Here is a 16302-nt window from a genome sequence, read left to right as displayed (position 1 = left end):
GAGTAGGAAATGTATCCAGTGCAATAAAACGCAACAATAGATACAACAATACAATATGAAAAAAACAGCAAGAAATAAATAAGGAGTATGGATAAAAAATATATCTAGCTACAAATGTCATTTCACGCATTGTGCAAATAGTGTGCAAATATAAAGGCTCATAATAATTTAAGGATGCAAATATTGTCATGTAGCAGCAGCATGTTTTGCGTTGTAATAGTTTGTCAAGTGGGGAGTTTGTTGGATTTGTTTCAGGCAGCCACGGCCAGTGGATCAAGTGTTTGGATTATTATGTTGTGCAGAACTAAGTAACTGTAGTTTTAAATATACAATCATTATAGGCAGAGTTGCTGTTTCACATACATAAAACCAAACCCATTTTGACGTGTTTGCAGTTTCCACTCCGTTCTGTGACTTTTTTGTTTAATGAAGAACTACAGCCTGGGCCTTCATCTTCGACATCTGTATTTTACTGCCATTTCTGGCACCAGGTTTACCTACATGCAGGGGCAGTAAAACTTAATGACGTTAACTTCCACCTGCAGCAGCAGCAGCAGATACACACTCACACACTCCTCCATCCACAGCTACATATATTTATAGGCTAACATAAGACACTCCACACTTGCATGACTTCATAGCACACTGTGCTACTACAGGCCAGCTTGGACATGGTGTCTGGTGGAGCACCCGTGTCTGACTGCATGTCTCTGTCAGCAGCACATGAAAAACGCTGATGTCTGCTCACATCTGGGTGTGAGAGAGTTTGTGTTCCACAGCCACGCTTAGAAGGGATGGCCAGCGCCCCAGTTAGAGAACCAGTGAGGAATTTACAGCTTGACTGGCACTCAGGGCAGGGAAGGTGTTTTAAGGAGAAGTTTTCTGGTTCCCTGCAGGGTCTATACGATTACAGGAAAAAAGAATGAGGACATGTCTGGACTTTTCAAAAAGGATAACACCGCAGTAATTTGACATAGATGAGCAAATAAGATTAATTAAATCAAGGCTAATTAGCAAGCAGTTTGAGCTTTTCAGATAATAAAGCAAATCACATACCATACTTTGAAATGTTTTCGTGCCTAATGTCTTTCCTTATATCCCGATCTCTCTCTCTCTCTCTCTCTCTCTCTCTCTCTCTCTCTCTCTCTCTCTCTCTCTCTCTCTCTCTCTGTCTGATCACTGATTATGAACTCCTCACACATTTTTCTCTGTCTGTCTTTCTTCTCTCTAGATAATGCTCTGAAGCTCCACAATGGACCAGCGAAGAACAGCTACATGGAGCAGAGCTTTCACAGCCTCAACCCAGTGCTCAACATCCCTGTCAGCCTGGGCTATGTGGAGCAGGCCAAGAGGAATGCAGCCCTGACTGGCCCCGAGCTGGAGCACTGGCTGGACAGCCTGGTAGGCGAGCTGTGGGAGGCGGCGGACATCTGCGCTGTGGGCCTTACTGCCTGCCCTGTCATGCAGGCCTGCCCCAAGAACCCTTGGAGCTCCCTTAGCCCAGACCCCAAATCACAGCTGGGGGCACCGCGGGCTGACGGGCGCATCAGGTAGCAGCGAGGCCTCCAGCTGGGCAGGAGGCCACAGCACACAAGATTCACTGTCAATTTTTATTTATTTGCAGGCTTCGTTGCAAGTGGGGAGGGGAGAGTGGTCTGTCTCTGGTTGGAGAAGGAAACAAAAGATGAGGTTGATGTCTGGACAGAAAGCAGGAAGAATGATTTTCAGATCCTCCCACAGGGTTCCTCCTTTTAGGGGATAATGCTGGCTTTGCTATTTCAGTTTCCCAGTGTATTTATTTTTCTTCTCATGGGAGTTTTACTGTGATCAAACATTGCAATTTCGATCATTTATTTTGCTGCTGAATGAATTAGGCAATGAAAAAGGCCTTCAGTGTATAACATACAAGGTAGAGGTACAGGTGGAAGCCTGGTACTGAATTGAACTGATTTGCCTCCAGAGGTTTATGTCAGCATTGACACACAATGAGATGATATCTGAGATGCAGACAGTTGAAAAGTTTATTTTGATACAACTCAAATGCAACATCAAGAAAACCAGATTTACTTGCCTTTGTGAAGGAACTATATTACTGTTAAAGCCAATATTTCCAAACTGTGGGTTTCTGATATTTCAGCGACTCTGTTCCTAAATCAGTAGACTAAATCAGTAACAGCAGCACAACTTCTCTCAGTTCAGTGCCTGATCAGGATGTGGAACTGTCGTGGTTGAGCCAACCATCTGCTGTGGTCACATTTCCTAACATGAAAAAGAGAAATGAAAAGGCCTTCTCAGCATATTTGGATCAGAATAGAAATTTAAATGTTTCATTTTAGTGTTTTAAATGTATAAATCTTGGACTTATTTCAAGATTTCATGCAGTGTAGTGTTCTTTGATAAACCCCAGGTGTTGTGGGGTAGAGGACAAAGAATTAGCTGTTTTGTCAGTTTTCCTACCAACCTGCCTCAAACTTGAAACACAGTTACTCCAAGCTGACCTTAAAATTGTCATCCTTGTCTTCAGTCGCATCTTTTACTTTCTTTCACTCATGTCAGTGACACTTAATGTTGTACATAATTATACAAAAGGTGTCCAAATTGTGTGAATGAGAGGTCCATGAGTCGCTATTTATTTAAGTTTATATTAATACTGATATTTTTAGTCAATGACTAAATAACTGCGACGCTGCCTTGGCAGCATGATAAATATTTTTTTTTTTGTAAAGGAAGCTGCCTTTATTTACAAAGGCTAACACCCAAACTTATACCGTACCTTTTTATGGCCCGCACCAGTGTGTTAGTCAGTGTTGTCATGTCTGAATAGATCTTCCTGTCTCGCTTTGCTGAGCGCATCACAAGAGAAAGCAACCCTGACCTGTGAGGTCAGAGGTAGGCTACTCAACAACCTCACCAGACGAGGTGAACAAAAACACCTCTTCATGATGAACACACCGGGCAACATGTCAATTGAAGGAGGAACTGTGCTTTTCAGTGTTTCATGGTTGCTGTCAGTTTCAGAACGCTAGTGAGTGGTAGCGATCTTCATGCTGTGACAATGATGTACTATTTAAAGTGGATATTATATTGTGTCTTGATTGCTAATTGCATCCTTTTTTAGATCCCGTTCATGGAAGCTTTTCAGCTTTATCTAAATACATGTTCAGACATCAAAACAATCTGTGGACGTGTGAGTTACTGCCACTGAGGGGAACACAACTTATCCTGGACAGACAGGAGCTATGGTTCACATACTGTAATCATTTTACTTTGAAATAAGATCATCATATGTCATATAATCGGAAACCAATTAGGATTTTAATCTGTGATCATCAACATTGTTTAGCCACCATATGAGTGCTTTTGCAAAGGCTTATTAAGAGACATTACAGTTCATTAATGTCAAGTTCACCTTGCCTCTCTCTGTCAGATGTGTCTATCAGAATTGCTACCAGTGCTCTCAAGTCAACACCCTCTCTAGAGGACAACATTTTTCCACTATTTCTGTTGTCATCTTTTAACTTATAGTGCCACCACGCTCAGAAAAAGGATTTCACACTATACGTTGCCTACTATGATGTAAGTTCAACAGCAGTTTTGGAAAAAGGTGAAATAAATAAATGTAATTCAGTGTGAAAGTCCTATTTTGTAACAAATTGATCAACAATGAAGAAAATGTATATAGGTATTTTATATTGAACTATTGTACATGTAAATACAATCGTGGTTAAATGATACTGAATTATTTAGGGTTTTTGAAGTGTCATTCAGTGGGCACAAAGAGTGATTTGATGGTGTTTATTGATAAAAGTACATCAAGTGTTTTAGTGTTTTGGACAGCGAGAACAACCTTGTCCTATTTGCCTCTCAGAGATCTCATACGCCGGATTGTTGTTGTTCTTGCTGGAATGTATTGTTGAGCAGCTGTTGCACAAATTTCTCTGATCTGACGTTTCCCCCATTATTTTTATTTTATTTTTGCGGGGAGGCTCTGTGTGCCTTAGCTGAATTTTAGAACCTTCTCTGTCTATTAAAATCCTTTACTTTATTATTGCTTTTGACCTGATGTGAAGAATACCATGAGACTGTCAAATGATTCACTGGTACTGCAACACCAAAAAGATGTCTGCTGTTGTATATATCATCAGGCCTTCTGTCTTTTTTCTTTTTTTTTTTGTCTTCCCTGTGGGAGATTTGTTTTGTTGGACTTGACTGGCTTGTTTTACTTTTCTCTGACTGCTTTTTGAAATAAAACTCAATGGGAAAACAGTTTGCATTGCCTGTTACAGCAACGGTATACTAGAGGTGAAGTTAGAGCTGACAACTAAACAGTGATAGGAGAAGACCGGAAGCTTCGTAAATGCAGCAAATATTTTCTGTTTAACAGAGTAATATAATGAATTTAAAGGGATATTTTCCAACCTATGTCCAAATGCTTTTGTTTTCGGTTAAAATTATTGATAGGGACTAAAATTATTTGGATTGTCATGTTAGAAGCTGCAGCTTAATCCCTTCAGGGCAATTATAAACTTATAAAAGTATATTTGCCCCATTACATTCAAATAATGCATACAGTCACATAACTCATATTCTGTATGATTATTGATGTCAAAAATATGGCAAATGGTGTTCCCCATCCAGATACAGGAAAACATATCTGATTGCATCAAAGTTTTTCGAGAAAAGACTAGAAGGGAAGAAAAAACTGAAATATAGGAAATATACAAAATTTATTGACTTATTAAAATCATCTAATAATTATGTAGCTATTCGGGACAAAGTAGCGCTACATGAAAAATCACCAAGAATGCTGCACTTTTTTTTTTTTTTTTTTTGGTGTCTTACCACTTGCAACAGAGAAATCAGTTCATTTTTGTACAATTTGTGCCCCTGGAACACTCGGGAGGTAGGAAGTTGAAATTGTCAACTGGGAGGTTCCCAGTTCAAAGTTGTCTGGGATGCAGCATCTGTGGTAGCGGAGTGTGTTTAAAATTTAGCAAAGTCATTCTAAACCTTATCAGTGCATAGCATTTTGTGGAATATAGTGGAATATAGGGCTGGAGAAGTGTTGCATAAACAGCTTTCAAATTCATAACGCAGTTGCTCAATATTGACACAAATCAAATAGGCCGAAATCCTAGCTGTCATTTCAAAACAAAATGGGGAAATGTAGCTCTTAAGAGATATTTTTTCATCTTATTTTGTCATAATTATGAATATTTACACAAAGTCTTATCAGAATACTTCAAAAATCATTACGATGTTTTGTTCAGGCGATGACAATCCAAATCTGAGCTACAAGGAAAAAGAATATTAGACCTACACTCATCAGGTGACCAGAAACACAACTATAATAGATGGCTCTTATCTGATGTATGCGTAAATGGACAGGAACAAGAAACACGTAATAACAGTAATGACAGTTATTACGCATAATCATTTTAAAATCCTTCATAAAATATTATTACGTCATAAAGTGATAAAAGGCAATTTAACAGTTGGAAATCATTTTGGGCTGTAACCATCAATTCATGGCTTAAGTATTTTCCTCAGTTAGATAGAGATAATTCAATCATTAACTGTGGGTACAGCTAGTTGCTTCCATATGTTTTCCACCAAGTTATCTTCAGACATTGTCCTCCCACAGAGATTCTCACCCAAACACCCACATCCGAACAGCTCGGTAATGTGCGACAGCGAAGAAAGTTGAATCACTTCAAATGAACAGTGATAAACAGCTATGATGTGCAGAAAATAAATGCATTTTTGTTGTTCACTATCTCTAACTGTTTGTGCGTGTGTGTGTGTGTGTGTGTGTGTGTGTGTGTGTGTGTTTGTTTGTTTGTTTCCCAGAGGGTCCCTAACACAAGGCAGCACTCTTGAGTGTTTGACAGGTCTTGATCAAAGGAACACTACAGTGCCAGCAGATCCCATCCCATCCACTGTCCCATAAGAGTTGAGATAATTAGTTTTGTGTGTGTGTGTGTGTGTTTGTGTGTGTGTGTGTGTATTTGTGTGTGTGTGTATTTGTGTGTGTGTGTGTGTTAGTGAGTTGCTACTGTACAAGGAACTACAGTAACATAATGTGCTGGTTTATGTGTTAAAGTTAAAGTAAATTTGAGAAGAAATGTCCAGCTAAATTCACCCGTAGCAGTTCAAGTGCCTTTGTGTTTGTTCATTTGCAACATACAACACTGGCTGCCCAAACTGATGTTGGTGGGGAATAAATCAGATTACTGGCAGATAAACACACTGATGATCATCTTCAGCTCTTAACTGCAGCCCACTGACACACGTGGTTAACTAGACTGAAAACACGGTCGTAGTAAACCTCTGGCTGCTGGAACAATTGCGCATAGAAATCAGGAGGCCTTTCAACAAGGCAATTTCAAAGGTTTGACATGAGACAAAAAAGTCTTAAGACAAGAAACATAATATGATATAGGAAATAAAACTCCATGCATAAAAAGAAATGAATGAACAAACAACGCAAAAACAATCAGAAAATAAATGTTTGGTTGATACCAGTGCAATGTGATATATGAATAAATGTTAAATTAATAAAAGCCTCTTCTGTTGATAAAATGTACAAAATTTTAATTCAATTTGATATTTTTTGTCAATATTGGGTTCATGATTAGTTCAGTTAATGTTAAATATAACTGTATTAACAGTAATTCATCATGTTTCTGCAGGTTTAATTCAGTGCTGCTATCATTTTTATCATTTTTTTAAAATTTTAGGAGTAGAAGCAGAGAGAAACTGAGATCTGATGGTATTTATTATTCAACCAAAACCTAGCAAAACTGATCGCTAGACAGACCAGGCTGATACAGCCGTGTCAAACACACAACTAAAATAAAAGAGATCCAACAGTTTGAACTAAAAAGTTCAAAATTGAACACCAACACTTCAGCCGAGACTATGACAACGTATAGTTTAAAAATCTTTCTCAAGTTCTCTAGATTTTCTTAAAATGTGTGATTTCACAACAAATGCACCTAAGTATCACATTTAGAGTGCATCAGTTCATCCTCTCAACCGAATATTGATTTAAATCAACCCGTTTAAACGAGTATAGACTGATAAACTGATATGAGATTTATCCAGTTCTGTCTACTTATTCCTCTCTGTTATTCTTCTGTTCCCTGTGGTCTCCTCTTCTTATCTTCTTTGTCCCTCCTGCCATCTCTATTCCACGCAGAAAAGCTACAATACATACAATTTATTAAATGGATACACTGAACCTTAAGCACTTTACTGTCCAAATCCTCCTCTAATAATTGTATATTTTAAATCAGTGCAATGATTTAACAATCAAAGTTTTAAATTCACCATCCACCAGTAAAATTTCTAGAAACATTTCTGAACATCAACATTTCCCATCTCGTATGTGGTCAAAGGAATCTTTAATCCAGGCCAACATACTTAGGGTAAAGTGAATGCAAAATATCAAAACCTTGATCCAGTTTTCATGACCGTTAAATAATCCATGCTTTCAATAAATATGTCAAACTGAAAAGTTATTGTTTTAAGTGGAGGACATTTTTATGTATAGAAAACATAGCTAAATGGGAGTTTATACTCTGCACAGTGGTGCAGTGGTTAGCACTGTTGTCTCACAATAAGAAGGTTCTGAGTTCAAATCCCAGCTCGAGCACGTGATCTTTCTGTGTGGAGTCTGCATGTTCTCCCTGTTCCTGTGTGGGTTCTCTCTGGTACTCTGGCTTCCTCCCACAGTACAAAGACATGCAATTGGGGATGAGGCTGATTGATACCCTAAACTGACTGAAGGTGTGACTGTGAGTGTGCATGGTTGTTTGTCTATATTGTTTGAACCCTGCCTCTCGCCCCAAAGCCACTGGGATAGGCTCCAGCCCCCCCCCCCCCCCCCCCACGACCCTTAACAGGATTAAGCAGAAGAAAATGGATGGATGGATGGATGGAGTTTATACTTCAGACAAGTTAGTTTGAGTTTGTTGAGGGAACAGAGTTTCAATATTACATGACACTATTACAGACATTTTGCTCCACATGACGTCCAGACTTCAAAAAAGCCATTTTGTACTTGGAAACAACAAAGCTGTTAAAGCTAAAGCTCACAGCCAAGTCAAGTGTCATTCCAAGAAAGTATTAAAGTGTCCATCTGGCCACAGATGGCAATCGACTCACCAACACACAGATGATACAAGGCACACGTCATTCACATTATTTATTGATAATCACTTACTATCACTTTGTAAGATTGGCTTACACCAAAAGACATGAGATGATCCTTTACAACCTACTTTTTAGCTCAAGACCCTGAAAATAAAGATGTCAGAGACTCACAACCTTCAGTAGCCCACACAAACACACACACACACACACACACTCACACACACTAAAGTGCCTCACCATACAAATGTAGGCAAATGAAAACTTATTTTCATTTAAGCTATGGTAACATTTAGATTTTTAGAAATAATCGAGGCTCTTTTTAAACTCTTCTTTTCCTGTATTCTTTTTTTTTTTTTTTTTGCTTGATGTCAAGGCCAGCAGACTGACTGAGTTGACAATTTCCTGCACAGCATCTACATACACAGAGGGTCATACAAGAAAAGAGGAGAGTTGCTCATTCACATTTCTTGCATTAAAGTGGTACCAAATTGTGGGAGATTGCTCTTATTTTTCTGTTGAGTTTTTCATCTAATGGCCCTTTACAAGCTGAAATACCACTGATTAAACATTCTACATCCAGACAATGGGGTGGTGCTGTTTGAGAGTACTATTATTGCTAGTGGTAAAGACAGAAAGTTTGGGGAACTGTTTTTTCCACTGAGATTCATGGGGGGTTCCTCATGAAATGGGAGGATTTATCTGGTTAACTGGACTTAGAAAGGCTTGTTGGTTTGGTCAAGTCAAAAACTGAAAACTAGTTATTACTGAAAGGCCTGAGCAAGATACCACAAGTGGTAAATGGATGATCTAGGAGGAAGCGACTGAAGGAACCAGGCTTTTATCTAGCAGGAGCGTAGGTGGCTTGATTGGTTGCAGGTGTGTGGAATCTGTCAGGATGTCCAGAAGCTCCACCTCATTCAAGAGACACATACAGACAGGAGGGAAAGGCAAGGAAATATTTGGGTCCTCAGTGGTGTGTTTGTCATTTTTCAGCCTCCTAATGTACCCGGGATCAATGTGCTTATTTAAAGGTTCACTACCTTTAAGACACATTCCTATAATCCAACTTAAATACACAAATCAAGCCTCAAAAATGTGAGTGACGAGGGTTTTTTTTTTCTTCTTAAAACTGAATTTAAAACATCTCTAGTTTCCCCATGTTATGTGTTATTTATTGTTCAGGACTCCATCCATCCATCCATTTTCTACCACTTAGCCTGTTAAGGGTCGCCAGGGGGCTGGAGCCTATACCAGCAGACTCCGAGCAAGAGGCAGGGTTCAACCTGGACGGGGCGCCAGTCTGCCGCAGGGCCAACACATATAGACAGTCAACCATTCACACTCACAGTCACACCTGCGGTCAATTTAGAGTAGCAATCAGCCTCGTCCCCTTTTGCATGTCTTTGGACTGTGGGAGAAGGCTGAAGTACCAGAGAGAACCCACACAGGAACAGGGAGAACATGGAGACTCCACACAGAAAGATCCCAAGCTCGAGCCGGAGCTTCTGGAAAAGTCTTGCCTCGAACCTGTAACCTTCTTGCTATGAGGTGATAGTGCTTACCACTGCACCACCGTGCCAACCTTGTTCAGGACTCTTCAAAGACTAATATGACTGAACTACATCATTAAACAGATGAATATACAAAATCTAAGAATACACCCTATGAACCAAAATACAAACTAATCTGTGCAACATTTTGTCCACATTTTGGCTCTCTGACCATGCATCAAGCCATATACAAAGTTTCACTTCGCCTTCCTATTTCCAAGAATCTTCTTGGGACCCCAATCTGCGTCTTGCATCTGTTCGCAGTGTCTCCACCCCAACTTTGGGAACCGTACTTCGCTACTTTCCTTTGTATGACAGTAATTAGCAGAACTTAACCACCACTATATTCCCCCTCTCCCTGAAGGTCTCATACAGATGGTCTTTGGAAAATTACCAACAGAAATTAAAGCAGTTGTCTACAGCTTAATATTAACTGAAGTTGAAGCACTTTACAGTCACAGTAATATAAGGTTATGTTTGCTCTGTTTATTTCCTCAAGAAATACAGATATTTAACACAAGTACATATTGGGTATGTGTAAAATATTTTATGAAAATGAACATATCATGACCTGCTTTTTGATTGGTGCATCTATGGTTACTGCATTAGAAATGGGAGGACCCGGGATGTCTTCAGGTCGCATCACTTTAAGACGAGCTCTGTGTTTCTCCTGGATTATAAAATCTCAAATTTATTGAAAGATAATAATCAATATCTTAGATTGTTATTTAACAGCTGGGATATTAAGACTGGATAAATGTCTAATTTTAATGAGACAACCTCACAGAAAGTTATAACGCACCACACAACTGATTCTGTTGTTGGTTTTCTCTCACAGCTCCCATGGGGACTGGGTATCAAACTGTGATACTTTCACCAAAAGAACTTCTTCAGTGTTCTTAAGTACTAAAAGATATATACCAATATCGTATTACTTGAGGAGTAAATCTTTAAGCTTTTCTCAAGAGTCTGTGTCAGTGAAAGCCATAATATGTGAACATCTCAAGGATAACTTGAAAATATTTTGGTGGTCAAAGGTCAAATTGTGAAACTGTGTGACAAGCACATATTGTAGAGGCATACAACCACAATATGATATTTCTGGTTTATTTATAGCTGTAAATCATAAACTGCTTTCAGAGGATCAATGGCAACACACTGAAACAGAAAGAGGTTGAAACAGACAACTCAATTTCAACCCTATTATGGTAAATTAGTTTGTATTGTAGCAAGGACGGGACTATGTTGCAAGAATGACTCAAGCAGAGAGTTTATCTTTGCATCCATGGGATCTGCTGTGCCCCACATACTGCACATCTACAAGAGAAATGTTTCTTATTCATAATCAAAATATAAACAGAAAGATGTGAACTGAAGGGATTTTGCTAACTGTGCACATAACTTCACTTATGGTGTCAAAGTGCTTATTTCCATAACTAGCAGCTGTAAGTTACTAGAACATTGTAGAGTTAGTTTAAGAACGGTAACAATAATCACTGTGTATCAGATAACATTTGTGGTGATTTAGAACACAATTTCCTTGAACTTATGTCCATAACACACTGTCTCAAGGCATGCTGGGAATTCCACCCACCTATCCCCAACACGCTACAGTATTTTCATTTTCTGAAATTGTGGGTGAAAATGGTAAGGAAAAAAATGCAAAAAATTGTAGCATAATAATCAAACTTTCATTTTGCTGAAATAGATTTTAATAAGAGTCACAAGAGTATCGTTCCAAAACCAGCATCAAAGCCAAGGTATTGGTAAAAATAAAATTGAAATTTTTGACTGATACCTGAATTCCACCTCTCTTTTTCTGGACCCCACTGAACATGGGCCCCTCTTACCAGGACACTACTGATGCATCTCAGTAGCTGTAATGTATTTAATTCTGAGAGCTTGAGACAGCTCAAGGGTATGCATGCATTATTTTATCAGCTACGCTGAATATGAGATGAGCTTCACTGACTGTCTGTCCCTGCATGTTTGTTATGGTCCAACCACGCTGTTTATGCATTTCTGAACAATTGCTCCTTGCAACATTCAGTCACATGGGAAACCTTTGCTGTCTTCAGACTTTAAAGAATCTGCAACACAATGATATCTCAGTCTGAGATGAAAATTGTACACTTTGAAATCGCTATATCAGAAAACTTCAGATAGAGCAGATAAACCCTTATAATGGGCTAGAGGGTTCATCACATTTATTGTTATTGTTGAGAAACCAATGCTCAATTTATGACCAAATCTGGAAATTTATCACCTACCAAAACTACCAAAAACCCTCTGGTTCTGATTTAGATTTTGATACTTAGGTTCCACTTCGATGGGAAATGCTTTGATCATGTTTGTGTATCAAACCACCACCCCCCCCCCCCTTTTTTTTGGACCTGCAATACCAGTTCATTATTTGAATATCTGACTGTGACCTCTTTTTGGTGTCTTTAGATGTGCAAGAAGAGTAAATTATCCGGGCATTTAGTCAGGACCCTGAGATCCACAGACTTCAAAGGTAGGTTGGATTTCTGAATCTAAAAGAGTTTGATTCCATAGCACAAAGAGGAGACTTGTGACAAATGGTTGAAACACTGTGGGGCAGGGATGTGCACAGACGTTTTGAGGGGCTGTTGCTCTGCCAGAAAAACGGGCACTCCCAAACCCCAATATTAGGCATCACTCCTGACCCATCAGCATGTATCTGACGGTTGTCAAACACAATCATTTAACTTATCACAAGTCTTGCAATTTTTTTTATTCTAAAATTAATGAAATAAAAATATGGTATTGCTCATATAGTTTCTTGTAGTTTCTGCAGCAATTTTAATTTACTTGAAATGAACAGTAAAAGTTGTGTAAAGAATTCAAAATTGCATGAAACATTTTTGAAATGTTGTATATGGGTCTTATATGTTCATAATATGTGAATGGTCTGTATTCACTCTGGTGAAGTCTTCCCTTGATTGTTGACTTTGATACACATACAGTACATCTCCCTCCTAGAGAGTGTTCTTGATCTGGCCAACTGTTGTGAAGGGGTTTCCTTCACCAGGGAAAGAATTCTTCGGTCATCCACCACAGTTGTTTTCTGTGGTCTTCCGGGTCTTTTAGTGTTGCTGAGCTCATGGTGCGTTCTTTCTTTTTAGGAATGTTCCAAACGGTTGATTTGGCCACACCTAATGCTTTTGCTATCTCTCTGATGGATTTGATTTGATTTTCCAGCCTAATGAAGGCTTGCTTAATTCATAATGACAGCTCTTTGGATCTCATGTTGAGAGTTGACAGCAACTGATTCCAATTTCAAATAGCACACTTGAAATGAACTCTGGACCCTTCGTCTGCTCCTTGTAAATGGGATAATGAGGGAATAACACACACCTGGCCATGGAACAGCCGACTGTTCCATTACTTTTGGTACCTTAAAAAGTGGGAGGCACATATACAAACTGTTGCAAGTCTTACACCGTTCACCTGATTTGGATGTAAATACCTTCAAATTAAAGCTGACAGTCTGCAGTTAAAGCACATCTTGTTTGTTTCATTTCAAATCCATTGTGGTTGTGTATAGAGACAAAAAGATGACAACTGTGTTGATGTCCCAATATTTATGGACCTGACTGTATACTCTTAATTATGGATAATGGACTTAAATCGGATGTGAAGACGCAGGTTGCCCCCTGCCACCATTAAATTGAAATAATATGCTTAGACTTTGTCACAACCTTGTTCTGAAGACTATAAACAAAATTTTATAAGAAAGAAGGAGTTCAACAGTGAGAAGGCACAGGCGCTCCCAACCAGATCATCATCAGCGCTCAGGTAGTTGCTGTATCACAGACACAGAATAGTAAAGTAACTGGCAAAGACAAAAATCATCCTGATTCACGTCCATGTCACCCAGCTTCTTTGTAGTGAGAGAAATAATGATATAATCTTTCTGAGTTGCAGAGTTCAGCGGCACTTCAGGGGAACACCAGAAAAAGATCCTGTTTCTCAAGTCAGCAGCACCTCAGCACTGCACAGCTCCAATATATACCGCCAAATCTATTTCCAACCAGGCAGAGGAAATGCAATACATTCTTGTGAGTTGGAATGGGCGCTAAATATTTTAATAACAGCTCAATGACAGTGAGAAAGAGAGATGGAGGTATAAAGGCTTGGTTCTATACGCTGTGGGAGCAGCAGCGAGGGGTGACAGGTTGGTGCCGGTGTCTGAAAACATAAGCTAGCAGATGGATAACAGCACCAAGAACATTAGGAGCAAGCAGTGGGCCAATGATCATAGAGGTTGGGCAAGACATCCCTTGAGTTTCTATACTTACACACCAGCTGGCATGAGGTGTGTGTGTGTGTGTGTGTGTGTGTGTGTGTGTGTGTGTGTGTGTGTGTGTGTGTGTGTGTGAGTGAGAGTGAGTGATGTGGTTACGTCCTGGAAAACTCAAATACAATCAAAAACTGGTGCAGTCGGAAAAAAAGTCGAGTTAATGTTCTAATATTTTGCTGTCCTCCAAAGTGCACAGGTGAAGTTATTTAAAAGGCACAAAAATGTAGTGAAAAAAATAAAATCAACTGAATATGGAGAAAAAAAGAGCCCCCAAAATCAATTAACAATGAGCACAAGAAAAAAAAACAAACAAGCAAACAGGGAGTTCTTCAATAACTCTTTTCTTACATTCTGTCTTCCCTGACTGCAGAGAGGCTTGGTGGCTCTCAAGTATACCTGTAGCCCATTGGGAAAAAATACAATTAAACATTTTTCCCTTAAAATACAATTCAGGTACAGCTTCATGGACTATCCTGTAAACAAAAAGTATGAAGAATTTCAACACACATTGCCTTCATTCCCAACACAAACCTAGACAGGGCAAATAATATTAACACAAGCCAAAATAATTAAAGTCAAATCCCAGACGTCCAGTGGCATTTACCATTTAATCAATGACAGGTATCGCCTTCTGTTTGCCAGTCAGACTCATGAATGGGACATGGCAGGGCTACGATGTGGCGTATGTCGACACGCGGTGAGTTTGGTAATTTGCGTGTCTGAATATCAATGTAGGCCTATGCATGAATAAAAAAATAGAACTAAGTGTGCACCCTCAGTTGCGCTGCCACACTGGGGAAAAGAAAGGAGTAATGGCAATCGGTACTTAATGCAGAAAGGGAAATTATAGTGTGTGTGCGTGCGTGCGCGAGTGAGTGAGTGAGTGAGAGAGAGAGGGAGTGTGTGTGAGAGTGTAAGTGTGTGTACATACATGTGTGCTACTTGCAGTCAGTGGAGGAGCGCACTCATTGACGGAGCTGCTCAGCCACTACGTGTCAACTTTCGTTGTTCTTTTGACTACATAGACCCAGACTTCTATTGGGCTCAGTTCTTATTTATGTCTCGTTGTTATCTTCGTAGTAAAATTCTCTTGTAGGTCTGATGGATGTAAAAAAGTAAACTACAGTGAGGATCATTGCTGGAGTCAAACAGAGTAAACTGCAGAGTTTATTGTGCTCCCCAGCAGCAGTGACACAAACAAACCCCAGCCTCTTCCAGGAATGACCAACACTCTCAAAATGTTGTCTTTTTTACTTTTTCACACCTCCCTTGATACCTGGAGTTTCTCTGGAGTCTCCTTCTTCTCTTAACAGGTTCAGATCTACTGGAGTTTGCTCTTCTGCTGTTAATCTATGTACACTTGGTAAGCTGCCTCTGGTAAATATGGCCTTTCGACAATAGTTTTGATTATCTTAACCTCAAAAGATCATCTAAAGCCCTTTTCACACTGCACCAAAAACACGGATGAACACGGGTGTTTGGGCACTCAGAAAGGGTCGCCTCAGTATTTCGGCCCGCGTCCACCAACCCTCCAAGCAACCCGAGTGTTGAGCAGCTCACCTCAGCTCTGCTTGGCTCGCCTGCAGTGTGAAAAAGGCATGAGACAATTTTTGTCGCTGGTCTGGGAATGCCTCTGGATTCCCCCGGAAGAGCTGGTGGAAGTGGCTGGGGAGAGGGTGGTCTGGGTTTCCTTGCTGAGGCTGCTGCACCCGAGATCCGGACCCAGATGTGTGGAGGACAATGAAGATAAAGATGTGATTTAGCAACTTTTTTACGATTAAATTATTCCAAATACTTGAACACGCATCAACACCTGTGTGATGGCATACATGGACACACACTGAGTGAAGTTGTCTGGGGAAGGTAAGAGAGTCCCATGACCTTGGTGCTTACAATCTGGGGCTACATCCCATCATCTGACACTTTTAGTTGTTACTCCTTGATACTGTGTGTACCTGGCTGACTAAACCCAAACGATGCCCAACCAAATATTGTATCCTACCTCATTTTACTCTGCACCACTTTGATTTTATGAACATAATAGTCCAAGTATTGTTGCTAGTGCCTCGGTGAGCCCAAATGCAGAACACAGACAAAGGAAAATAAAGAAGTTGGAACAATGTTTATTTTCAGCTGGGGAAGCTGAAAGCTGAGGAGGCGTTGGTCAGTATTGGGAAATCCAGAGATGGAGGGGCAGGCAGGCAGGGAAGAAGACAGACAGATTACAGACAGGTGGGGCAGGACAAGCAGGTCAGAACAGTGGACAACAGG

At 39.8% G+C, this 16302-nt stretch overlaps 1 protein-coding gene across 1 annotated transcript in view; it reads left to right on the top strand.

The window, feature by feature from the left end:
* xylt1 (xylosyltransferase I) overlaps positions 1–4256 on the top strand; it is an 86200-nt gene extending 81944 nt beyond the window's left edge. Inside the window, exon 11 of the mRNA XM_086210803.1 lies at positions 1232–4256. Coding sequence (XP_086066929.1) covers positions 1232–1554 — 323 coding nt within the window. The 3' untranslated portion in view covers positions 1555–4256. The remainder of the gene's footprint in view (positions 1–1231) is intronic.
* Positions 4257–16302: the final 12046 nt, after the last annotated feature.

This window comes from Aulostomus chinensis, chromosome 8 (genome assembly GCF_037954235.1).
Source record: "Aulostomus chinensis isolate RoL2024-O1b breed Wild chromosome 8, RoL_Achi_v1.0, whole genome shotgun sequence".
Classification (NCBI taxonomy): Eukaryota; Metazoa; Chordata; class Actinopteri; order Syngnathiformes; family Aulostomidae; genus Aulostomus; species Aulostomus chinensis.
Note: the sequence above shows the minus strand (reverse complement) of the source record. Positions and strands in the feature narration are given on the sequence as shown.